This window comes from Scyliorhinus canicula, chromosome 23 (genome assembly GCF_902713615.1).
Source record: "Scyliorhinus canicula chromosome 23, sScyCan1.1, whole genome shotgun sequence".
NCBI classification, from domain to species: Eukaryota; Metazoa; Chordata; class Chondrichthyes; order Carcharhiniformes; family Scyliorhinidae; genus Scyliorhinus; species Scyliorhinus canicula.
This window is the reverse complement of record NC_052168.1, coordinates 5,948,993-5,973,800: the sequence shown is the minus strand read 5'-3', so window position 1 is coordinate 5,973,800 and position 24,808 is coordinate 5,948,993. Positions and strand designations below refer to the sequence as shown.

At 46.4% G+C, this 24,808-nt stretch overlaps 4 protein-coding genes across 4 annotated transcripts; all 4 read right to left on the bottom strand.

The window, feature by feature from the left end:
- Positions 1 to 193: 193 nt before the first annotated feature.
- LOC119956501 (ferritin heavy chain-like) lies at positions 194 to 23,335 on the bottom strand. The gene is made up of 6 exons (XM_038783778.1): positions 23,308 to 23,335; positions 3,714 to 3,815; positions 2,561 to 2,707; positions 1,757 to 1,776; positions 925 to 1,030; positions 194 to 439 (listed from the first exon to the last, which is right to left on the bottom strand). Exons 2-6 carry the CDS (start codon positions 3,813 to 3,815, stop codon positions 290 to 292), a joined length of 525 nt encoding a protein of 174 aa, XP_038639706.1. The 5' UTR covers positions 23,308 to 23,335; the 3' UTR covers positions 194 to 289.
- On the bottom strand, positions 8,944 to 11,380 carry LOC119956480 (ferritin heavy chain B-like). Its single transcript, XM_038783753.1, has 4 exons — positions 11,219 to 11,380; positions 10,060 to 10,206; positions 9,498 to 9,623; positions 8,944 to 9,233 (listed from the first exon to the last, which is right to left on the bottom strand). Exons 1-4 carry the CDS (start codon positions 11,318 to 11,320, stop codon positions 9,078 to 9,080), a joined length of 531 nt encoding a protein of 176 aa, XP_038639681.1. The 5' UTR covers positions 11,321 to 11,380; the 3' UTR covers positions 8,944 to 9,077.
- On the bottom strand, positions 15,294 to 17,841 carry LOC119956493 (ferritin heavy chain, oocyte isoform-like). Its single transcript, XM_038783767.1, has 4 exons — positions 17,685 to 17,841; positions 16,517 to 16,663; positions 15,783 to 15,908; positions 15,294 to 15,516 (listed from the first exon to the last, which is right to left on the bottom strand). Exons 1-4 carry the CDS (start codon positions 17,784 to 17,786, stop codon positions 15,370 to 15,372), a joined length of 522 nt encoding a protein of 173 aa, XP_038639695.1. The 5' UTR covers positions 17,787 to 17,841; the 3' UTR covers positions 15,294 to 15,369.
- LOC119956485 (ferritin heavy chain, oocyte isoform-like) lies at positions 21,011 to 23,375 on the bottom strand. The gene is made up of 4 exons (XM_038783757.1): positions 23,206 to 23,375; positions 22,049 to 22,195; positions 21,502 to 21,627; positions 21,011 to 21,234 (listed from the first exon to the last, which is right to left on the bottom strand). Exons 1-4 carry the CDS (start codon positions 23,305 to 23,307, stop codon positions 21,088 to 21,090), a joined length of 522 nt encoding a protein of 173 aa, XP_038639685.1. The 5' UTR covers positions 23,308 to 23,375; the 3' UTR covers positions 21,011 to 21,087.
- Between the last annotated feature and the right edge of the window lie 1,433 nt (positions 23,376 to 24,808).

The following is a 24,808-nucleotide window of genomic DNA, read 5'->3' as shown; positions in this document are numbered from 1 at the left end:
CAGACAGTGACCCAAGCCGGAATCGAACCTGGGACCCTGGAGCTGTGAAGCAATTGTGCTATCCACAATGCTACCAGAAGTTCTGGGCTTCAAGCCATCCTGTTAAGCCCCGATGTATAAAGCAGCCTTTTTCATTCCGGAAAACTCAGCTTTGCTGGTTAAGTGTGTAGTTAGGAATGTTTGACACGAGAGCTGTAATGAACAGACTTTATTTTGTACAGTTCAGATTAGGACATAAAGCCAAGGTACAGATCACCAAGATTACAGAATTGTCCTGGATTAACTTCAGTCACTCTCCCAGGGTGAACTTGTCAAACAGGTACTCTCCCGTGCCATTCTCAGGGGCTCCTAGTCTCTTCAGGTTGGTGATGTGATCTCCGAGCTTCTTGATCATCTTCACTTGTTCATCCAAGTAGTGAGTCTCCAGGAAGTCACAAAGCTGAAAAGAGACAGAAAGCATTTTATGTCCAGGAGTAGATAAAGGAACGTGGGAACTTCCCTCCAGATGGTTTGATGGTTAGACATTAATGTTATTACATCCCAGAAAATTGGGGCAAGACCCATTTCACCCAACTCCTCCCACCAGCAAAAGCAAAGCCATTATGATGTACCATCAATTGGATGCGAGGCACGATGAAGGTCCAAAGGCTTTAATCAGCTAGTTTTGAGCCAGGTGGTCGACTACAGAGAAAGGCCGACCGCCAGGAACTCTGTACTTACCCCGCCTCAGAGGCGGGGTCTACTTGCCTCTAAACCAATTGGTGAGCAGTCACATGACTAGTCCCAGCCAATCAGATGAGGCACATGACCAGCCAGAGCAAAATGGGAAACCAATGCTCTGCACCAATGTCAGTGCTCCCATTCATACCACCACACATTAGAATTGGAGAACCTCCAATATACCCCCAGAAATAAAGAACTTACATGAGGGTCAGTGTTCCCAGAGGAGAGTTTGTGCAGATCCAGCAGACTCTGGTTCACATTCTTCTCCATCTGCAGAGCTCTCTGCATTGCCTCCAGACCTGCTCTGGTTTCTGGAAAGGGAGGGAGGAAAACAATAAATCTAAAAAGTGGATGGATTTTAAAATTAAAAATGGTCCATTACAACTGCAGAGGATACAGATCATCCACCAGATGAGGAAATGGTTCTCACTCAGGGCAGTTATTTTCATTAAAATTACATAGTTTCTTCAGGTTTTTCAATATTCTGAGTTCTGGCAATTTAAAGTTAAACATGTCTGCCCCTACGATGACAGGCCTATTGGCAAACCTGCGGAGTCAAGGTCACAAAGTAGTGAATTTCAGACTGGTAGGTACCACTTGGAACAGCACAGCCAACAATTCACACCACCACTACTCCATCTGGTTCAGAAACCACCACAACAACCCCGTTAGATATCTACTTCCACCTCCAGGGCAAGAGATATCTGGGACTGGAGAACAGACTTACTTCCTGAGCTAGCACAATGTCCAGAGGGAGAACCCACTCCTCAAGTGCATCATTAGCCAATAACTGAAGCACTCTGCCATATGTGGAACAGCCTCACCTGATGCACATTTCCTGCAGGAGGTTTAACCAACTTCTGGTGAGATTCCAGTTTCAATCTTAAGAGGAAAGTCTGAACAATCCCCATGAGCCACGGAGGATGTGGCCATTTGCTCCAGGAGCAGGAAGCTCAAATTTAATAATAATATTTATTGTCACAAGTAGGCTTACATTTACACTGCAATGAATGAAGTTACTGTGAAAATCCCCTAGTCCCCACACTCCGGCACCTGTTCGGATACACAAGAGGGAGAATTCAGAATGTCCAAATTACCCAACAGCACTTGTGGGAGGAAACCGGAGCACCCGGAGGAAACCTACACAGACACGGGGAGAATGTGCCAACTCTGCACAGACAGTGACCCAACCTGGGACCCTGGTGCTGTGAAGCAACAGTGCCACCCATGGAAAAACCCACATGGGCCTGACGTGATTTGAGACTGTAGCCATCCAAGTCACATTACCCATGTTCTGAACTCGGTTTGAGATCCAGCCCGGGTGGTATCACATTCACCCGTCAGGATGAGGGTTGCAAAGAGGCACGCTTCCCAAAGTACAGATAACTGGGTCAAAATTCTGGAAATCCCTCCAAGAGCTCCAGGGTCCCAGGTTCGATTCCCGGCTTGGGTCACTGTCTGCACATTCTCCGTGTGTGCGTGCATGGGTTTCCTCCCACAGTCCAAAGATGTGCAGGTTAGGTGGATTGGTTATGATAAATTGCCCTAGTGTCAAAAAGGTTGGGTGGGGGCTTAAATGGGGTGCTCTTTCCAAGGGGCGGTGTAGACTCGATGGGCTGAATGGCCTCCTTCTGCACTGCAAGTTCTATGTAAACAGCACTGTGGATTCACCACATAGGCATGGGTTTAAAGTAGCAACTCATCCACCACCTTTAAAGGGCAATATAAATGCTCACCTAACCAGTGGCAATTAAAACCACGTACACAAAATATTAATCCTCCTAGCTTCCATGACACCAAAAAACAAAAGTCACCAATTTGTCCATTAAAATCTAACCTTGACATCCTCCAGGATGATGCGGCCTCCACGTTTATTCTGGAATTCCATCAGTTTCTCAGCATGTTCCCGTTCCTCATGTGACTGCTCCTTGAAGAACTCAGCAAAGTGACGCAGGGCAACATCATCCCGGTCAAAGTAGGAGGACTGAATGGAAAAGGAGTCAGAATAGACCCACGTCTCATTATGACCAAAATGTTTGGATTCGCTAATGACCCCATCATTGAAAGATTACAAGGCGTCTTTGCTGCAATTCCACCTGCTTCCTTATCTTTTCTGATTAGAAGTCCCAAGGGAGGAGGTTTTATCAGTAGAAAATAGAAAGGAAATTGGCAACTCAACTTCCCTTTGTGATGTCTAGAATCAGAAGTGGGATAAAAGCAAAACCTTTTCAGTTTAATATGGTCACTTCAGGCCCTGGAGAACAAATTTAGCACCAGAGCCAATTCACTCATTAGATACCCAATTAAGAATTGTTTCAATCAAATTTCAATTTTTAAGCAGTCTTCTGACCACTATAAAAGGAGGATGTGGAAGAATCGGAAAGGGGGAAAAGGAGATTTACCAGGATGCTGCCTGGTTTGCAGGATAGGTCTGATGAGGAAAGGTTGAGGGAGCTAGGGCTTTTCTCTTTGGAGCGGAGGAGGATGAGGCAACTTAGAGGTTTAAAAGATGATGAGGGGGATAGATTAAGTGGGTGTTCAGAGACTATTTCCCCAGGTGGATGAAGCTGTTACAAGGGGGCATAACTATAAGATTCAGGGTGGGAGATATAGGAGGGATATCCAAGGTAGGTTCTTTACTCAATGGTTAGGGTGTGGAATGGACTGCCTGCTGTGATAGTGGAGTCAGACACTTTAGGGACTTTCAAGCAGTTATTGGATAGGCACATGGAGCACACCAGAATGACAGGGAGTGGGAGAGCTTGACCTTGGTTTCAGACATCAAGGGCCAAAGGGCATGATCTATGATCAGAATGGGTAACAAACAGAGGTGAATGAAGTTAAGTGTTCTTAAACATATATGTTAAAACTGGGCTACAGAGATACTTTAGGACCCAAATGACACCCAAAGGGAATGCCAACCACTTGCATACAATGGATGCCACAGGCCAAACTTTGAACCAAGACCCCCAAAAATAAAGAAAACTCACCATGGAGAGGTAAACATAGGAGGAATAGAGCTCCAGGTTGATCTGCTTGTTAACAGCATCCTCACAGTCCTTGTGGTAGTTCTGACGCACTTGGGAGGCCATCTTTGCTGCTGCTACTGTCACCTAGAAAGTTCTAGAACTGACTCTTCCCAACACAAGCTCTTGTATTTATACAACTGGGACATTTAAACAGGGAATGACTACACCAATGATGATTGACAATCCCTGATAGCCAATCAGTAATCGGTCACCAATTATAGCTAATCAGTAATTGGTCATGAAAGCCAGGCACCAATTAATCAATGTGAGGGGGAGGGGGTCTGATGTAATTGCTGTTCGATTCTTTGAATGAATGACCACAAATTGAATCTGATAACACATCTCAACACTGCTAATTAATCAATTAGAATCATTAAATCCTCAATCGGAGACACTTAAGTCCTGAAGCCCCGGTTTTCAAAAAGTACCAGCAATGAGTTCTTAATGATGCTAAAAATTTAAATAACGGTGTTTCAAATTATAATTTTAATTATAATTTTATAATTTTCTTCCCTGTCCCTCTGGGGGTTGATGAACACTGCACTGCCTCTCTGGGGGCATGCGGGTTTGAGTATGCCTGTGGGAGAGGTAGGCCTGAGTCAGCTCCGCCATGAGCCATGCTCTCTCAGTCCTTGAGTTGGTCGTGCAAGTCCAGGGGGAGACCTGTGAGGAGGTTCTCTGACCGGCCCACTTCCCTCCATATCAGGGGAGCCAAAGATAAGGTGGGTGGGTCTGAAAGTGCAGCCAGAATGAGAGAAGAAACCAGCCAAACTTCTGAAGACAGGCTGCGGCCTGTGGGACCGCGCATGCACGTGAAACACGGGCCCTCGCCCTGCGATTTGGAACAAGGGGAGTGCTCCGACAGAAAGAGCTCTGCCCCAGGGACCTTCATCTCCACCAGAGGACCAGATGAAAGATGAGGGTGCTGGGGTGGAGAATATGCAGGAGCAGTCCTCCGCTCGGAGTGGAATGACGCGGTGGGATTTGGGTGAGACAGCTAACAGAGCTACACATCTCCAAATCACCGATTCATAGAATTTTACAGTGCAGAAGGAGGCCATTCAGCCCATCGAGTCTGCACCGGCTCTTGGAAAGAACACCCTAACCAAGCTCACACCTCCACCCTATCCCCATAACCCAGTAACCCCACCTAACACTAAAGGGCAATTTGGACCCTGAGGGCAACTTAGCATGGCCAATCCACCTAACCTGCACATCTTTGGACTATGCAGCCCCTTTTCAAAAGATATTTCAGAGGTCGATGCATTTGCAAATGAATTTCCACTCTCTCAATGGCGTGGAGCACAGTAACTTTATTAGAGTCACAAGTAGGCTTACATTAACACTGCAATGAAGTTACTGTGAAAATTCCCTAGTCCCCACACTCTGGCGCCTGTTCGGGTACACCGAGGGAGAATTCAGAATGTCCAATTCACCGAACAAACATGTCTTTCGGGGCTTGTGGGAGGAAACCGGAGCACCCGGAGGAAACCCATGCAGACACGGGGAGAACGTGGAGACTCTGCACAAACAGTGACCCAAGCGGTAATTGAACCTGGGACCCTGACGCTGTGAAGCAACAGTGATAACCACTGTGCTACCGTGTCGACCCCAGTGGATTATATAAAATAATGTAGTTAGTATTAGATTATGAGCTAGAGGATGTCTGTAACAGTGATACTGGAACACAGGGAAGTTAATTATAAGCACTATTGATCTATCTGGAATATACCAAACTCTGAAGGGGAACATCGTTAATATGTTTAAGATGGGGAGGCGGTGGTGTAGTGGTATTGTCACTGGACTAGTAATCCAGATACCCGAGATAATAATCTGGGGACCTGGGTTCGAATCCTTCCACGGCAGCTGATGGAACTAAAACTCAATAAAATATTTGGAATTAAAAGTCAAATGATGACCATGAAACCATTGGTGATAGTCGGAAAAACCCATCTGGTTCACTAATGGCATGGAGAGGCGTGGATAGCCAGAGACTTTTCCCCAGGGCGGAAATGGCTGTCACAAGGGGACATAGTTTAAGGGCAGCACGGTAGCATTGTGGTTAGCACAATTGCTTCACAGTTCCAGGGTCTCAGGTTCAATTCCCGGCTTGGGTCACTGTCTGTGCGGAGTCTGCACATTCTTCCCGTGTGTGCATGGGTTTCCTCCGGGTGCTCCGGTTTCCTCCCACAGTCCAAAGATGTGCAGGTTAGGTGGATTGGCCATGCTAAATTGCGCTTAGTGTTGGGTGAGGTTGCTGGGCTATGGGGATAGGGTGGAGGTGAGTAGGGTGCTCTTTTCAAGAGCCAGTGCAGACTCAATGGGCCGAATGGCCTCCTTCTGCACTGTAGATTCTATGAATCTATACTGCAGTTTTGGTGTCTTGTTGTATACAGACTGATGGTGGTTTAACTAGATGTCAGACATCAAGCATTGCCCTTGGAAGAGAGAGATTGGGAAAAGGAAAGGATAGCCGATACTACGGGAGTTGTATCATCAATGTTGTAAAATGCACAAGTGGTAAACTGAGCCATTTTGTGCGCCCTTGCAGATCATGTGCACCTTTGCCAGTGCTTTCCATGGCCAGCACTATCTCTATTGACCTCTGTAACCAATATGCTCTGAACAGCACCGTTGTTCATACCACAGACTAACCTATCCCATAACATGTCATTTAGAGTCGCTCAAAAACCACAACACGCAGATAATTGCTTCAGTTTAGCAATGCAAGCTGTGATTGATGCACCTACTCACCTTGGAATTAAATTTGAATTTCTTGAGGCTGCAATTGAGCCATCACTAAATGATTGAATTGAGCTGCTTGGGGCTGTAAGACTGCGAATAAGGATTATAGATCTGACTTCCACAAAGCACTAAGGGGAATTGATTTGTGTTTCGCCTACTTCCCTATTTTGCTTGCTTGGAAACAATATCCGAGGCACTCGATCTATTATATCCAGTCCTCCATGAAGGAATCAAAATGGTCTAATTGCGTAAGGAAAGGCATTTTGAGGAGTATATTTTTCCCACTTTTTCCCTCAGACTTTGAAAGGGTTTATGCTTGGGAGGCTAAATTGCCTACAAGGATCCACAAAAGCAACAACATGTTTACAGCTTTTAATAAAATATCTGAGAATCCTCACCCTTGTGTAACTCCCCACTGGAGTCCTAATTGGCCATTCAGACCAGGTGACCCCTACTCTATGTTACCATTAATGCGATAATCACCACATTGACATCCTTTGCATACTGAATATAGCCCAGGCAGAAAGGGAGAATGGTGTATTGGCCTTCATAGTGAGAGGATTTGAATGAAGTGTTGGCTAGTGTAGACTTGAGAGATGAACAGACACTTCCAACACTGAAGGTTCAACTCAATTTTATTAACTACTACTAACTAACGATGACTGTGGGTCTAAGTGATGCTAACTTAAACTAGAGACTTAAGCCTTGTCCGAACCAGTAGATTCTCTCAGCACGTGGTGTGACTCCGTGCTGGGCTGGATGAGTTCTTGTTACACTGAGAGGCAGCACCCAGAAAAAGCTGAACCGTGGTGCCCACTGCCTTTATAGTGTGTGTATTCTAACTGGTGATTGGCTGCAGTGTTTGTACATGTTGATTGGTCCCTGTGTGTGTCCACACCATGATATATTGGTGTATATTATGACATGGAGTACAGGAGAAGGGATGTCGTACTACAAATACACAGTGCCTTCATGAGGTCACACCTGGAATATTGTGCACAGTTTTGGTTTCCTTATCGAAGGAAGGATGTTCTTGCTCGAGAGGGAGTGCAATGAAGATTTACCAGACTGATTCCTGATAGGTGGGACAGACATACGAGGAGAGATTGAATCAGTTAGTTCAGGAGAATGAGGGCAGGGGAAATGTCTGAGGCAGACCATTTTATAGAATTTACAGTGCAGAAGGAGGCCATTCGGCCCATCGAGTCTGCCCCGGCTCTTGGAAAGAGCACCCCACCCAAGGTCAACACCTTCACCCTATCCCCATAACCCAACCCAACACTAAGGGCAATTTTGGACACTAAGGGCAATTTATCATGGCCAATCCATCTAACCTGCACATCTTTGGACTGTGGGAGAAAACCGGAGCAAACCCACACACCGGGAGAACGTGCAGACTCCGCACAGACAGGACCCAAGCCGGAATTGAAACTGGAGCTGTGAAGCGATTGTGCTATCCACAATGCTACCATGCTGCCCCAGATGTGTTTAATGGACTACTGAATGGCATATTGGCCGCAGTAAGCAGAGTGAAGGAACTTCCATTTGAGAAGGAACCAGGAGTTTTAAAAAGATCACTGGCAGTAACAGTTAAAATAGATATTTACAAATCTTATCCAAGGTGTTGAGGAACATTGAGTTGATTGTTTGGAATTAATGCAGTGTTAGTTATTGTCTTAGTGTTCTTCTACCCTGTCAGTGACACAAGTCTCTGGCTTTCTCAGGATAATTGTACCCTTTCTGGATCATAGAATTTACAGTGCAGAAAGAGGCCATTTGGCCCATCAAGTCTGCACTGGCCCTTGGAAAGAGCACCCCTACACCCACAACCCAGAAACCCCACCTAAAGTTGGACACAAAGGGCAATTTATCATGGCCAATCCACCTAACCCGCACATCTTTGGACTGTGGAAGGAAACCGGAGCACCCGGAGGAAACCCACACACACGGTGAGGATTTGCAGACTCCGCACAGACAGTGACCCAAGCCGGAATCGAACCTGGGACCCTGGAGCTGTGAAGCGATTGTGCTAACCACTATGCTACTGTGCTGCCCTTTGAGGTCAAAAACAAAGTGATCGGCCTGTGGAATTTGTTACTGCAGTACTGGAGGCCAAAACATTGTATGTGGAGCACAATTAGGCTACTGAGTTGCATGATCAGCATTAATCATAAATTAATGGTCGAGCAGGCTTGAAGGGCCTCCTATTTTCTGAGACTCATTCCTCCTAGCCAGGGAACCTTGCCAACAATTCAGTGAACATGGATACAAATCTATCCACAGCAAAAATAGGTTTGATTTTGAGCTGATAATTTTATACCACCACTGAAAAATATTCACAACAGCTAATGGTTAGAAAAGAGTTGCCACTGGTGCAAAAGAATAAGCATCACCAACAGCCCCCCCCCCCCCCCCCAAACAAGCAGCTATACACTTGAGCCAAAAATCACCGAATGAAGTATTTATTTAGAGTTTCTACATTTCCATGGAGCCCTGGTTCAGCAACATTACAAACTGGCAGGTCCGAAGGTCTCAAGTGATAAATATGATACTATAAGCTTCTCCCCCCCACCACTCAGTTCAGTCACTCTCCCCCAAGGTGAGCTTGTCAAACAGGTACTCTCCCGTGCCATTCTCAGGGGCTCCCAGTCTCTTCAGGTTGGTGATGTGATCTCCGAGCTTCTTGATCATCTTCACTTGTTCATCCAAGTAGTGAGTCTCCAGGAAGTCACAAAGCTGAAAGAAAGAAGTGAAGTAATTAGCATCCAGCAGGATGTATCAATTATGAACTAGATTTCCTACGATGAAGGGGTCAGTGATTGAAGTGCTTCTATTCCAGAATTACTGGGGCAACAGAAACACATGTCCTTTCTCCATTAGCAGACCCCTGAAAAAGCCCAAGATCCACCCCAATAAGTGTAAATTAGATGTCTAGAGTGTGGGACAGGAACATTCACCATTCAAGTTACCCAAAAGTGTAAATGTAAACAATTCACTCACATGAGGGTCGGTGTTCCCAGAGGAGAGTTTGTGCAGATCCAGCAGACTCTGGTTCACATTCTTCTCCATCTGCAGAGCTCTCTGCATTGCCTCCAGACTATTGCTCCACTCATCCTGCTCTGGTTTCTGGAGATGAGGAAAGGAAGGAAATCCCACCAGCAAACAGTTGGATTAAATTGGTAATTAGTTTTCCCCCAGTTCACACTGCTTGTGGAATGTTCCAAATAAAAATCTTGCAAACGTCATCAAAAAGCTCTCCCTCCCCACAATTTACAAGATGGCTTCTAGTGGCAATTCGTCCAATTTTTGTACGAGTCCATCATTTTCCATTTCACCCTGTATCTCTTCAGAGCACATTTACAGAGCCCAGTTTAGCATTGCAAGCATCCACATTCTTAGAATATTTAGTTTGCCAGTTATGTTGATTTCACAAGATGCTTCTACTTCCAAGCACTAACTTCCCCCACCTCTGTAGCATCCAATAATCCCCTATTCTCTAGACAGCAGGGAAACCTTATTAGGTCAGGTCAAGCAAGTCAGTTTGTAAAAAGACCAATCCAACCTTGACATCCTCCAGGATGATGCGGCCTCCACGTTTATTCTGGAATTCCATCAGTTTCTCAGCGTGTTTCCGTTCCTCATGTGACTGCTCCTTGAAGAACTCAGCAAAGTGACGCAGGGCAACATCATCTCGGTCAAAGTAAGAGGACTGCAGAGAGATGAAAAAAGGATAAGAGTCAGTTCAAGCAGATCTTACCTACGCTAGAAAATCCAGAATTATGGGATATCCCATTCTCTCAATACCTTGTTTAAAAAGACCATTCAGCCCATCATGTCACACTGGTTCTATCAAAACAAACATTAAATGATACAATTCCACCCTCCCTGCACATATATTCATCTGATGCCCTTTCAAACACCTCACTTCTCACTGCACACTTGGACTCAAACCACTCTTTAGGGATAGTTTTTCAGTTCACTTGTGGCCTCGTTCTTGATCCTTTAGGAATGGGAACAGTTCCTCCCCATTTATTCCTGACCAGCCGCACAATTTCTTCATCTCTCCCAAGGCAAGCAGTCCCCAATTGCTCATCCCTGGAACCTTTCTTGTAAATCTTATCTGCACTCTCTCCACATCCTCCATTATGGGGGCAAGTTTTTCTACCATACCATTTTGTCCTAATGATTTAATTATATTGAAACCCTGTGGAAGAGTTAGCAAGGGTACTTAGCTATATTAGAAGACACAAATCTTCAATAAAATTTCTTCAAAGAAACAATTACAGCTATCAAACTGTATTTAAGCTAACAACAAAATAGTTGACTTCAGCCATTTGACATACCTGTTCTCCAGCCTCAATTGGAGGACAATTTAAGTAGTCAGGATTTAAGTCCTTCATTCAATTAGATAAAACTATCAGAACCACTGTCTAACTAATTAGTTACTTAATTGTTTTTATTTCCAATTTAGAAATATTGATTAGGTTTCTAAAATCTTTAGTTACCAGCTTACAAACCCTAATTTTAGATACAAATACCTAGAGTAACTCAGTTAGAGGGAACAGTCAGTGTAATGCGTTCTACTGTAAGTTAACATTCACTGGATGAAGCCCAGATGGAATTTGAGATACTAAAACCAATTCATTACCCAAGAAAAGAAATTTGCTCAGAATATGATATCACAAGCTCAAATTCAAAGGAGGATCACAAACAAAGCTCACCATGGAAAGGTAAACATAGGAGGAATAGAGCTCCAGGTTGATCTGCTTGTTAACAGCATCCTCACAGTCCTTGTGGTAGTTCTGCCGCACTTGGGAAGCCATCCTCACTATTACTGCTCAATGTTACTTAGAAGGTTCTCAAACTGAGCCTTCCTACCATGAGCTCTTGTATTTATACAACTGGGACATCCTGCATGCAAATAGGGAATGACATCACCAATGATGATTGCCAATCCCCGATAGCCAATCAGGAATCAGCCATCAATCCGGCCACCAATTAATAAAGGGGAGGGGGTGCAATATCCGGAGCTAATCAGAGCTTTGAAAAGCAGGCGGATTTGGATGATTGCAATGTTGGAACAGGAGGAGGAGGCCATTCAGCCCATCAAGCCTGTTCTGCCATTCAATTGGCGGCACGGTAGCACAGTGGTTAGCCCTGTTCCTTCAAAGCGCCAGGGACCCAAATTCGATCCCTGGCTTGGGGTCACTGTCTGTGCGGAGTGTGCACGTTCTCTCCGTGTCTGCGTGGGTTTCCTTCGGGTGCTCCGGTTTCCTCTCACAAGTCCCGAAAGACCTGCTTGTTAGGTGAATTGGACATTCTGAATTCTCCCTCTGTGTACCCGAACAGGCGCCGGAGTGTGGCGACTAGGGGCTTTTCACAGTAACTTCATTGTAGTGTTAATGTAAGCCTACTTGTGACAATAAAGTGTATTATTATTATTATCATGGTTGTTCCGATTTTTAGTGCCGCGTGTCCACTTGGGTTCCATACGCCTTCATCCCCTTACCTAACAATAATCTATAGGGCGCGATTTAACATGAAAAAAACAAAGTCCCGTTTTGGGCACGTACGGTGGGGTGCTTCTTGGCATCTGCAGCACCGAGCACGACCCCGCTATCTAACGGGACTCTGCTGCTTTTCTGGCCTCGGTGAGGGACGTCCAGCCGAGGCCGCACTTACCTTAATTTCCTGCACTGACTAGCTCAGCTCGCCCACCGTGGCCTTCAGACCCCCATTGCCCCAACCTACCTCTTAGGGGCTCCCCAAGCACCCCTTTACCCCCCCCCCCCCCCCTCCACCCTCACCCCACCTCTTCAGGGGAGGGCTCTCCTGGGCCCGATCCCAGGCATGGGCAACCTGGCACCTGGACACATAGGCAGTGCCACCCTGGCAATGCCCCTGCCATCCTGGCTGTGCCACTGGCCTCCTGGCAGTGCCAGGGTGCCCAGGTGGCAGTGCCAAGTGCCAGCAGGAGCGTCAAGGTACCGAGAGGCCGACCATCTGGGGGCCTCCAATGGGCTGGGAGCCTCCCCCCCCAGGTGCCATGTTTGTATGGACCAATACTAAACAGGGCCATGACGAGGTGTCCCAGGCATGGCCGTTAGGTCCCGGGCCATGGGAGAATGCAGCATCGACAGATTCAAATAAGCCCAATTGCTCATTAAGTGTGTTAATCTGGACCAAACCCAGATTGCAACGCCTCGAAAGATTTTGTTAAATCTCACGAGGCGTTCCGGAGCAAGATTAAATGGCCCCATTACATCACCAAGTCAGGCACGACGAGGTCATTGTATCGTGTCCACAGTCTCCATTCTGAAATATTTGTTTGATATCAGCATTTTGCAGCGGTGGCCCCATAAAGTGGTCTGTTCCTTTGTGAAGAAATGGTCAATATGCAACCTTCAGAGAATAGACAATGTCCAAGAGGAAATAGCCTCTGGCTATCTACCTAACTATATACATTAATCATCCCTTTATCTTTAATACACAAAGGATTGCAACTATGCAAATTGTCCTCATCATTAAACCTGTTTAGCTCTGGTGTCGTTCCGGAGAATCTGCTACATCTCCTCCAAAGTTAAATGATCAGAACTGAATGCAGCTCTTCAGATGTCAGGCAGAGATTTACACAACTGTAGCAAAAATCTCCATCACTTTACATCCCAAACAAGGGCTGCACGGTTGCACAGTGGTTAGCACAGTTGCGTCACAGTTGCTTCACAGCACCAGGGCGCCAGGTTCGATTCCCGGCTTGGGTCACTGTCTGTGCGGAGTCTGCTCGTTCTCCCCGTGTCTGCGTGGGTTTCCTCCGGGTGCTCCGGTTTCCTCCCACATTCCAAAGATGTGCGGGTTCGGTGGATTGGCCATGCTAAATTGCCCCTTAGTGTCCAAAGAAAACGTTGGGTGGCGTTACTAGGTTACAGGGATAGGGTGGAGGTGTGGACCTACGTAGGGTGCTCTTTCCAAGGGCTGATGCAGACTCAATGGGCTGAATGGCCTCTTTATGCACTGTAAATTATATGATCCATCATTCCATTTGCTTTTTCTTTTTAAAACAAATAACTTTATTAAGGTATTTGAAAATTTTTTGAAAAATAATATAGACAATGACATCAAAATGGTATAATAATCAATTCTCCCCCCCCATCTCAATCTTCACCCACCCCAACAACAAGCGGGCCCTCATCTCTGCCCACCCCCCCTCATCCCTCCCCCTCATCTCCCCATCCCCCCTCATCCCCCCTCATCCCTCCCTCATCCCCCCTCACCCCACCCGCCTCATTCCCCCATGTCCCCAACACCCCATTCCCCACCCCCCCAATTCCCCCCTCAACCCTCCCTCCCCTAATTTCCCACCTATCCCCCATCCCCCAATTTCCCCCCTCATCCCACCCCCTCATCTCCCCCTCCTCATCCCCCACTCCCCCCAATTCCCCCCCCTCATCCCTCCCTCCCCCAATTACCCCCTCACCCCCCCTGGAATTCTGCATCTGCTGACATTTTAATTTTCTCCGAGAAAGTTGACGAACGGCTGCCACCTCCGGGTGAACCCGACCATTGACCCTCTTAAGGCGAACTTCATCTTCTCGAGACTGAGAAACCCAGCCATGTCACTAACCCAGGTCTCTACACTCGGGGGCTTTGAGTCCCTCCACATTAATAAGACCCGTCTCCGGGCTACCAGGCAGGCAAAGGCCGAGACGTCAGCCTCTTTTGACCTCTGAACTCCCGGCTCTTCTGACACTCCAAAGGTCGCTACCACCCGTGTTTTTAGCACCGTGGACATTGCCTTAGCAAAACCCGTGGACATTATTTGCTGGGCTTCCCGCGCACCTGTCCTCTATCCCGAAAAACCTGCTCATCCTAGTCATGTACGCCCGGTGGACTACCTTAAACTGTATCAGGCTGAGCCTGGCACACGATGAGGAGGTATTAACCCTGCTTAGGGCATCCACCCCTAGACCATTGCTTTTTCAACTATTTGTTGTACCTGCGCAGGAGCTTTTGGTTTCCTGTGCATGGGCCCATTAATCTCTCTACTGCCTCAGCCCAGAGCTCCTCACTACTTAAAAAAGAACACGGATTCATCTTGCCATTCCGGAGTGGATGATCTCACTTCGGGATATGTGGTGACTGGGTCAAACCCGGGCAGATGGAGGTCAAAGGGCTTTTGAGAAGATCAATTCAAGATGGCAGCAAACATAAAGCAGGTTGACAGTTAATCTTGAGGGGAATTCATAGACAATTTGGCAGGGTGTGGAAGATCAGGCAGGGGTTGGTGTTCCAAACTGAACGGTGTTGGCTAGGATAGCACAAGACTGACCTGCAGACCAACCTCAGGGAATTGGCTCATCGGTAGCAAAAGGAGTTTTACAATGATGGCATTGAAGAGCAAGGTTCAGCTTAAGCCTGCGTGATTGTTGGTGCAAATCAATTGTGACAAATTTATAGGCCTGATGTTGATAATTGATTGAGATGACTCAAAGCAACTGGCATGAGACAGGTTTTTCATGTTACAGGAAGGGCAACAATTGTTGGGTTATAGCAGCCAGAGCCCAGGTAGACATTTAAAATTATTGAATAAAGTGTCTTATTACAGATGTAGAAGCTTGTGGTTGGACACAACAAACCACTTTTACTCCCTCTGCACTGAATACACTAACTGACTCCTTCTGAGAAATGTTGCCATGGAGTAAAACAGCCCCACAAAGCTTGCAAATTGAAGTAAACACAAGCCAAGAAATAGAAGGGGAAAAGTCATTACTGCTCGTTATCTGACCAATGAAGAACAGCTAAATTGATAAATATTTTTATTTCCATATTTAGCAAGAGAAAAACTAAATTAGCCACAGGGTTTCCCAAATCCCAGTCAGTCCAGGGTGAGCTTGTCAAACAGGTACTCTCCCGTGCCATTCTCAGGGGCTCCCAGTCTCTTCAGGTTGGTGATGTGATCTCCGAGCTTCTTGATCATCTTCACTTGTTCATCCAAGTAGTGAGTCTCCAGGAAGTCACAAAGCTGAAAGAAAGAAGAGATGTCATCAGCATCCAGCAGGATTTTTCAATTATGAACTAGATTTCCTCAGATGAAGGGGTCAGTGATTGAAGTGCTTCTATTCCAGAATTACTGGGACAAAAGCAACACATGTCCTTTCTCCATTAGCAGACCCCTGAAAAAGCCCATGATCCATCCCAATAAGTGCAAATTAGATGTCTAGAGATTGTGGGACAGGAATATTCACCATTCAAGTTACCCAAAAGTGTAAATGAAAACAATTCACTCACATGAGGGTCAGTGTTCCCAGAGGAGAGTTTGTGCAGATCCAGCAGACTCTGGTTCACATTCTTCTCCAGCTGCAGAGCCCTCTGCATTGCCTCCAGACCATTGCTCCACTCATCCTGCTCTGGTTTCTGGAGATGAGGAAAGGAAGGAAATCCCACCAGCAAACAGTTGGTATTAAATTGGTAATTAGTTCCCCCCCGTTCACACTGCTTGTGGAATGTTCCAAATAAAAATCTTGCTAACGTCATCAAAAAGCTCTCCCTCCCCACAATTTACAAGATGGTTTCTAGTGACAATCCCTCCAATTTTTGTACGAGTCCATCATTTTCCATTTCACCCTGTATCTCTTCAGAGCACATTTACAGAGCCCAGTTTAGCATTGCAAGCATCCACATTCTTAGAATATTTAGTTTGCCAGTTATGTTGATTTCACAAAATGCTTCTACTTCCAAGCACTAACTTCCCCCACCTCTATAGCATCCATTATGAAATGAAAATCGCTTATTGTCACGAGTAGGCTTCAAATGAAGTTACTGTGAAACGCCCCTAGTCGCCACATTCCGGCGCCTGTCCGGGGAGGCTGATACGGGAATCGAACCGTGCTGCTGGCCTGCTTTAAAAGCCAGCGATTTAGCCTGGTGAGCAAAATCAGCCCCTATTCCCCTATTCTCTAGACAGCAGGGAAACCTTATTAGGTCAGGTCAAGCAAGTCGGTTTGTAAAAAGACCAATCCAACCTTGACATCCTCCAGGATGATGCGGCCTCCACGTTTATTCTGGAATTCCATCAGTTTCTCAGCATGTTCCCGTTCCTCATGTGACTGCTCCTTGAAGAACTCAGCAAAGTGACGCAGGGCAACATCGTCCCGGTCAAAGTAAGAGGACTGCAGGGAGATGAAAAAAAGGATAAGAGTCAGTTCAGGCAGATCTTACCCATGCTAGAAAATCCAGAATGATGGGATATCCCATTCTCTGAATACCTTGTTTAAAAAGACCATTCAGCCCATCATGTCACACTGGTTCTATCAAAACAAACATTAAATGATTCGATTCCACCCTCCCTGCACATATATTCATCTGATCCCCTTTCAAACACCTCACTTCACACAGCACACTTGGACTCAAACCACTCTTTAGGGATAGTTTTTCAGTTCCCTTGTGCCCTCATTCTTGATCCTTTAGGAATGGGAACAGTTCCTCCCCATTTATTCCTGACCAGCCGCACAATTTCTTCATCACTCCCAAGGCAAGCAGTCCCCAATTGCTCATCCCTGGAACCTTTCTTGTAAATCTTATCTGCACTCTCTCCACATCCTCCTTTATGGGGGGGGCAAGGTTTTCTAGCATACCATTTTGTCCTAATGGTTATTTAGTTATATTGAAACCCTGTGGAAGAGTTAGCAAGGGTACTTGGCTGTATTAGAAGACACAAATGTTCAGTAATATCTCTTCAAAGAAACAATTACAGCTATCAAACTGCATTTAAGCCAACAACAAAATAGTTGACTTCAGCCATTTGACACATACCTGTTCTCCAGCTTTAATTGGAGGACAATTTAGTCAGGATTTAAGTCCTTCATTCAATTAGATAAAACTATCAGAACCAATGTCTAACTAATTGGTTACTTAATTGTTTTTACTTTAAATTTAGAAATATTGATTAAGTTTCTAAAATCTTTAGTTACAAGCTTACAAAACCCTAATTTCAGATATGAATACCTAGAGTAACTCAGTTAGAGGGAACAGTCAGTGTAATGAGTTCTACTGTAAGTTAACATTCACTGGATGAAGTCCAGAGAGAATTTGAGATACTAAAACCAATTCATTACCCAAGAAAATAAATTTACTCAGAATATAACAATATCACAAGCTCAAAGTCAAAGGAGGATCACAAACAAATCTCACCATGGAAAAGTAAACATAGGAGGAATAGAGCTCCAGGTTGATCTGCTTGTTAACAGCATCCTCACAGTCCTTGTGGTAGTTCTGACGCACTTGGGAAGCCATCCTCGCTATTACTGCTCAATGTTATTTAGAAAGTTCTCAAACTGAGCCTTCCTACCATGAGTTCTTGTATTTATACAACTGGGACATCCTGCATGCAAATAGGGAATGACATCACCAATGATGATTGCCAATCCCCGATAGCCAATCAGGAATCGTCCATGAATCCGGCCACCAATTAATAAAGGGGAGGGGGTGGAGTGCAATATCCGGAGCCAATCAGAGCTTTGGAAAGCAGGCAGATTTGGATGATTGCAATGTAGGAACAGGAACAGGAGGCCATTCAGCCCATCAAGCCTGTTCTGCCATTCAATTGGCGGCACAGTAGCGCAGTGGTTAGCCCTGTTCCTTCAAAGCGGCAGGGACCCAAATTCGATTCCTGGGTTGGGTCACTGTCTGTGCGGAGTGTGCACGTGTGCGTGCACGTTCTCTCCGTGTCTGCGTGGGTTTCCTTCGGGTGCTCCGGTTTCCTCTCACAAGTCCCGAAAGACGTGCTTGTGAGGTGAATTGGACATCCTGAGTTTTCCCTCTGTGTACCCGAACAGGTGCAGGAGTGTGGCGACTAGGAGCTTTTCACAGTAACTTCATTGTAGTGTTAATGTAAGCCTACTTGTGACAATAAAGTGTATTATTATTATTATTATCATGGTTGTTCCGATTTTTAGTGCCGCGTGTCGACTTGGGTTCCATACGCCTTCATCCCCTAACCTAACAATAATCTATAGGGCGCGATTTAACACAAAAAAAACAGAGTCCCGTTTTGGGCACGTACGGTGGGGTGTTTCTTGGCATCTGCAGCACCGAGCACGACCCCGCTATCTAACGGGACTCTGCTGCTTTTCTGGCCTCGGTGAGGGACGTCCAGCCGAGGCCGCACTTACCTTAATTTCCTGCACTGACTAGCTCAGCTCGCCCACCATGGCCTTCAGATCCACATTGCCCCAACCTACCTCTTAGGGGCTCCCCAAGCACCCCCCCCCCCCCCACCCCCACCCCCCCCCCCCCCCCCCCCCCCTCACCCCACCTCTTCAGGGGAGGGCTCTCCTGGGCCCGATCCCAGGCATGGGCAACCTGGCACCCGGACACATAGGCAGTGCCACCCTGGCAATGCCCCTGCCATCCTAGCTGTGCCACTGGCCTCCTGGCAGTGCCCCTGCCATCCTGGCCATGCCACTGGCCTCCTGGCAGTGCCAGGGTGCCCAGGTGACGGTGCCAAGTGTGCCCAAGTTCCAGCAGCAGCGTCAAGGTACCGAGAGGCCGACCATCTGGGGGCCGCCAATTGGCTGGGAGACTCCCACCCCCCCTCCCCCCAAGGTGCCATCATTCTATTGCTTTTTCTTTTTTTTTAAAATAACTTTATTAAGGTATTTGAAATTTTTTAGAAAAATAACATAGACAATGACATCAAAATGGTATAATAAACATTTCTCCCCCCCCCCCATCTCAATCTTCACCCACCCCAAAAAACAAGCGGGCCCTCATCTCCCCCCATCCCTCCTCATCCCCCCATCCCTCCTCATCCCCCCCATCCCCCCTCATCCCTCCTCACCCCACCCCCCTCATTCCCCCTCATCCCTCCTCACCCCACCCCCCCTCATTCCCCCATGTCCCCACCACCCCATTCCCCAACCCCCAATTCCCTCCTCAACCCTCCCTCATCCCCCACCCCCCCAATTCCCCACCTATCCCCCCCATCCCCCAATTCCCCCCTCATCCCCCACTCCCCCCTATTCCCCCCCTCATCCCACCCCCCTCATCCCCCCCTCCTCACCCCCCTGGAATTCTGCATCTACTGACATTTTAATTTTCTCCGGGAAAGTCGACAAACGGCTGCCACCTCCGGGTGAACCCGACCATTGACCCTCTTAAGGTGAACTTTATTTTCTCGAGACTGAGAAACCCAGCCATGTCACGAACCCAGGTCTCTCCACTCGGGGGCTTCGAGCCCCTCCACATTAACAAGACCCGTCTCCGGGCTACCAGGCAGGCAAAGGCCGAGACGTCAGCCTCTTTTGACCTCTGAACTCCCGGCTCTTCTGATACTCCAAAGATCGCTACCCCCGGACTCGGCACCACCCGTGTTTTTAGCACCGTGGACATTGTCTTAGCAAAACCCTGCCAAAACCCACTAAGCTTCAGGTATGGCCAAAACACATGGACATGATTTGCTGGGCTTCCCGCGCACCTGTCCTCTACCCCGAAAAACCTGCTCATCCTAGTCACTGTCATGTACACCCGGTGGACTGCCTTAAACTGTATCAGGCTGAGCCTGGCACACGATGAGGAGGTATTAACCCTGCTTAGGGCATCTGCCCATAGACCATTGCTTTTTCAACTATTTGTTGTACCTGCGCAGGAGCTTTTGGTTTCCTGTGCATGGGCCCATTAATCTCTCTTCTGCCTCAGCCCAGAGCTCCTCACTATTTAAAAAAGAACACGGATTCATCTTGCCATTCCAGAGTGGATGATCTCACTGCCTCACATTGGGATATGTGGTGACTGGGTCAAACTCTGGCAGATGAAAGTGAAAGGGCTTTTGAGAAGATCAATTCAAGTTGGCATCAAATATAAAGCAGTTTGACAGCCAATCTTGAGGGGAACTCAGACAATTTGGCAGGTGTGGAAGATGAGGCTGGGGTTGGTGTTCCAAACTGAACGGTGTTGGCTAGACTAGCACAAGACTGACCTGCAGACCAACCTCAGGGAATTGGCTCATCTGCAGCATGGCAAGTGGCAGTAGGCATGGGAATGCCAATTCAACTCTTACTCGTGAAGTGTGAAAGTAGTTTTACAATGATAGCATTGAAGAGTAAGGTTCAGCTTAAGCCTGCGTGATTGTTTGTGCAAATCAATTGTGACAAATTTATGGGCCTGATGTTGATAATTGATTGAGATGACACAAAGCAACTGGCCTGAGACAGGTTTTTCGTGTTTCACCAGGTTACAGGAAGGGCAACAATTGTTGGCTTATAGCAACCAGAGCCCAGGTAGACATTTAAAATTATTGAATAAAGTGTCTTACTACAGATGTAGAAGCTTGTGGTTGGACACAACAAACCACTTTTACTCCCTCTGCACAGAGTACACTAACTGACTCCTTTTGAGAAATCTTGCCATGGAGTAAATCAGCCCCACAAAGCTTGCAAATTGAAGTAAACAAGCCAAGAAATATAGAAGTGGAAAAGTCATTACTGCCCAATCGTATCTGACCAATGAAGAACAACAGCTAAATTGATAAATATTTTTATTTCCATATTTAGCAAGAGAAAAAACCAAATTAGCCACAGGGCTTCCCAAATCCCAGTCAGTCCAGGGTGAGCTTGTCAAACAGGTACTCTCCCGTGCCATTCTCAGGGGCTCCCAGTCTCTTCAGGTTGGTGATGTGATCTCCGAGCTTCTTGATCATCTTCACTTGTTCATCCAAGAAGTGAGTCTCCAGGAAGTCACAAAGCTGAAAGAAAGAGGAGAAGTAATTAGCATCCAGTAGGATGTATCAATTATGAACTAGATTTCCTCAGATGAAGGGGTCAGTGATTGAAGTGCTTCTATTCCAGAATTACTGGGGCAACAGAAACACATGTCCTTTCTCTTTAGCAGTCCCCTGAAAAAGCCCATGATCCATCCCAATAAGTGTAAATTAGATGTCTAGAGATTGAGAGACAGGAACATTCACCATTCAAGTTCGCCAAAAAAGAGTAAATGAAAACAATTCACTCACATGAGGGTCGGTGTTTCCAGAGGAGAGTTTGTGCAGATCCAGCAGACTCTGGTTCACATTCTTCTCCATCTGCAGAGCTCTCTGCATTGCCTCCAGACCATTGCTCCACTCATCCTGCTCTGGTTTCTGGAGATGAGGAAGGAAATCCCACCAGCAAACAGTTGGATTAAAGTGGTAATTAATTTCCCCCAGTTCAAGCTTGTGGAATGTTCCAAATAAAAATCTTGCTAATGTCATCAAAAAGCTCTCCCTCCCCACAATTTACAAGATAGTTTCTAATGGCAGTTCGTCCAATTTTTGTACGAGTCCATTTCCATTTCACCTTGTATCTCTTCAGAGCACATTTACAGAGCCCAGTTTAGCATTGCAAGCATCCACATTCTTAGAATATTGAGTTTGCCAGTTATGTTGATTTCACAAGATGCTTCTACTTCCAAGCACTAACTTCCCCCACCTCCAACATCCATTAATCCCCTATTCTCTAGACAGCAGGGAAACCTTATTAGGTCAGGTCAAGCTAGTCGGTTTGTAAAAAGACCAATCCAACCTTGACATCCTCCAGGATGATGCGGCCTCCACGTTTATTCTGGAATTCCATCAGTTTCTCAGCGTGTTCCCGTTCCTCATGCGACTGCTCCTTGAAGAACTCAGCAAAGTGACGCAGGGCAACATCATCCCGGTCAAAGTAAGAGGACTGCAGGGAGATGAAAAAAGGATAAGAGTCAGTTCAGGCAGATCTTACCTATGCTAGAAAATCCAGAATTATGGGATATCCCATTCTCTCAATACCTTGTTTAAAAAGACCATTCAGCCCATCATGTCACACTGGTTCTATCAAAACAAACATTAAATGATGCAATTCCACCCTCCCTGCACATATATTCATCTGATGCCCTTTCAAACACCTCACTTCTCACTGCCCACTTGGACTCAAACCACTCTTTAGGGATAGTTTTTCAGTTCACTTGCACCCTCGTTCTTGATCCTTTAGAAATGGGAACAGTTCCTCCCCATTTATTCCTGACCAGCTGCACAATTTCTTCATCTCTCCCAAGGAAAGCAGTCCCCAATTGCTCATCCCTGGAACCTTTCTTGTAAATCTTATCTGCACTCTCTCCACATCCTCCTTTATGGGGGCAAGTTTTTCTACCATACCATTGTGTCCTAATGATTTAATTATATTGAAACCCTGTGAAAGAGTTAGCAAGGGTACTTAGCTATATTAGAAGACAAATCTTCAATAATATTTCTTCAAAGAAACAATTACAGCTATCAAACTGCATTTAAGCTAACAACAAAATAGTTGACTTCAGCCATTTGACACATACCTGTTCTCCAGCCTCAATTGGAGGACAATTTAGTCAGGATTTAAGTCCTTCATTCAATTAGATAAAACTATCAGAACCAATGTCTAACTAATTGGTTACTTAATTGTTTTTATTTCCAATTTAGAAATATTGATTAGGTTTCTAAAATCTTTAGTTACCAGCTTACAAACCCTAATTTTAGATACAAATACCTAGAGTAACTCCATTAGAGGGAACAGTCAGTGTAATGAGTTCTACTGTAAATTAACATTCACTGGATGAAGTCCAGAGAGAGAATTTGAGATACTAAAACCAATTCATTACCCAAGAAAAGAAATTTGCTCAGAATATAATATCACAAGCTCAAATTCAAAGGAGGATGACAAACAAATCTCACCATGGAGAGGTAAACATAGGAGGAATAGAGCTCCAGGTTGATCTGCTTGTTAACAGCATCCTCACAGTCCTTGTGGTAGTTCTGACGCACTTGGGAAGCCATCTTCACTATTACTGCTCAATGTTACTTAAAAAGTTCTCAAACTGACCCTTCCTACCATGAGTTCTTGTATTTATACAACTGGGACATCCTGCATGCAAATAGGGAATGACATCACCAATGATGATTGCCAATCCCAGATAGCCAATCAGGAATCGGCCATGAATCCGGCCACCAATTAATAAAGGGGAGGGGGTGGAGTGCAATATCCGGAGCCAATCAGAGCTTTGGAAAGCAGGCGGATTTGGATGATTGCAATGTAGGAACAGGAACAGGAGGAGGAGGCCATTCAGCCCATCAAGCCTGTTCTGCCATTCAATTGGCGGCACGGTAGCACAGTGGTTAGCCCTGTTCCTTCAAAGCGCCAGGGACCCAAATTCGATCCCTGGCTTGGGTCACTGTCTGTGTGGAGTGTGCACGTGTGTGTGCACGTTCTCTCCGTGTCTGCATGGGTTTCCTTTGGGTGCTCCGGTTTCCTCTCACAAGTCCCGAAAGACGTGCTTGTGAGGTGAATTGGACATTCTGAGTTTTCCCTCTGTGTACCCGAACAGGTGCCGGAGTGTGGCGACTAGGGGCTTTTCACAGTAACTTCATTGTAGTGTTAATGTAAGCCTACTTGTGACAATAAAGTGTATTATTATTATTATCATGGTTGTTCCGATTTTTAGTGCCGCGTGTCGACTTGGGTTCCATATGCCTTCATTCCCTTACCTAACAATAATCTATAGGGCGCGATTTTAACACGAAAAAAACAGAGTCCCGTTTTGGGCATCTGCAGCACCAAGCACGACCCCGCTATCTAACGGGACTCTGCTGCTTTTCTGGCCTCGGTGAGGGACGCCCAGCCGAGGCCGCACTTACCTTAATTTCCTGCACTGACTAGCTCAGCTCGCCCACCATGGCCTTCAGATCCACATTGCCCCAACCTACCTCTTAGGGGCTCCCCAAGCACCCCCCCCCCCATCCCACCCTCACCCCACTTCTTCAGGGGAGGGCTCTCCTGGGCCCGATCCCAGGCATGGGCAGCCTGGCACCCGGACACATAGGCAGTGCCACCCTGGCAATGCCCCTACCATCCTGGCTGTGCCACTGGCCTCCTGGCATTGCCAAGTGTGGCCCAAGTGCCAGCAGGAGCGTCAAGGTACCGAGAGGCCGACCATCTGGGGGCCTCCAATGGGCTGGGAGACTCCCCCCCCCCCCCCCCCCCCCCCCCCAGGTGCCATGTTTGTATGGACCAATACTAAACAGGGCCATGACGAGGTGTCCCAGGCATGGCCGTTAGGTCCCGGGCCATGGGAGAATGCAGCATCGACAGATTCAAATAAACCCAATTGCTCATTAAGTGTGTTAATCGGGACCAAACCCAGATTGCAACGTCTCGAAAGATTTTGTTAAATCTCACGAGGCGGTCCGGAGCAAGATTAAATGTCCCCATTACATCACCAAGTCAGGCGCGACGAGGCCATTGTATCGTGTCCACAGTCTCCATTCTGAAATATTTCTT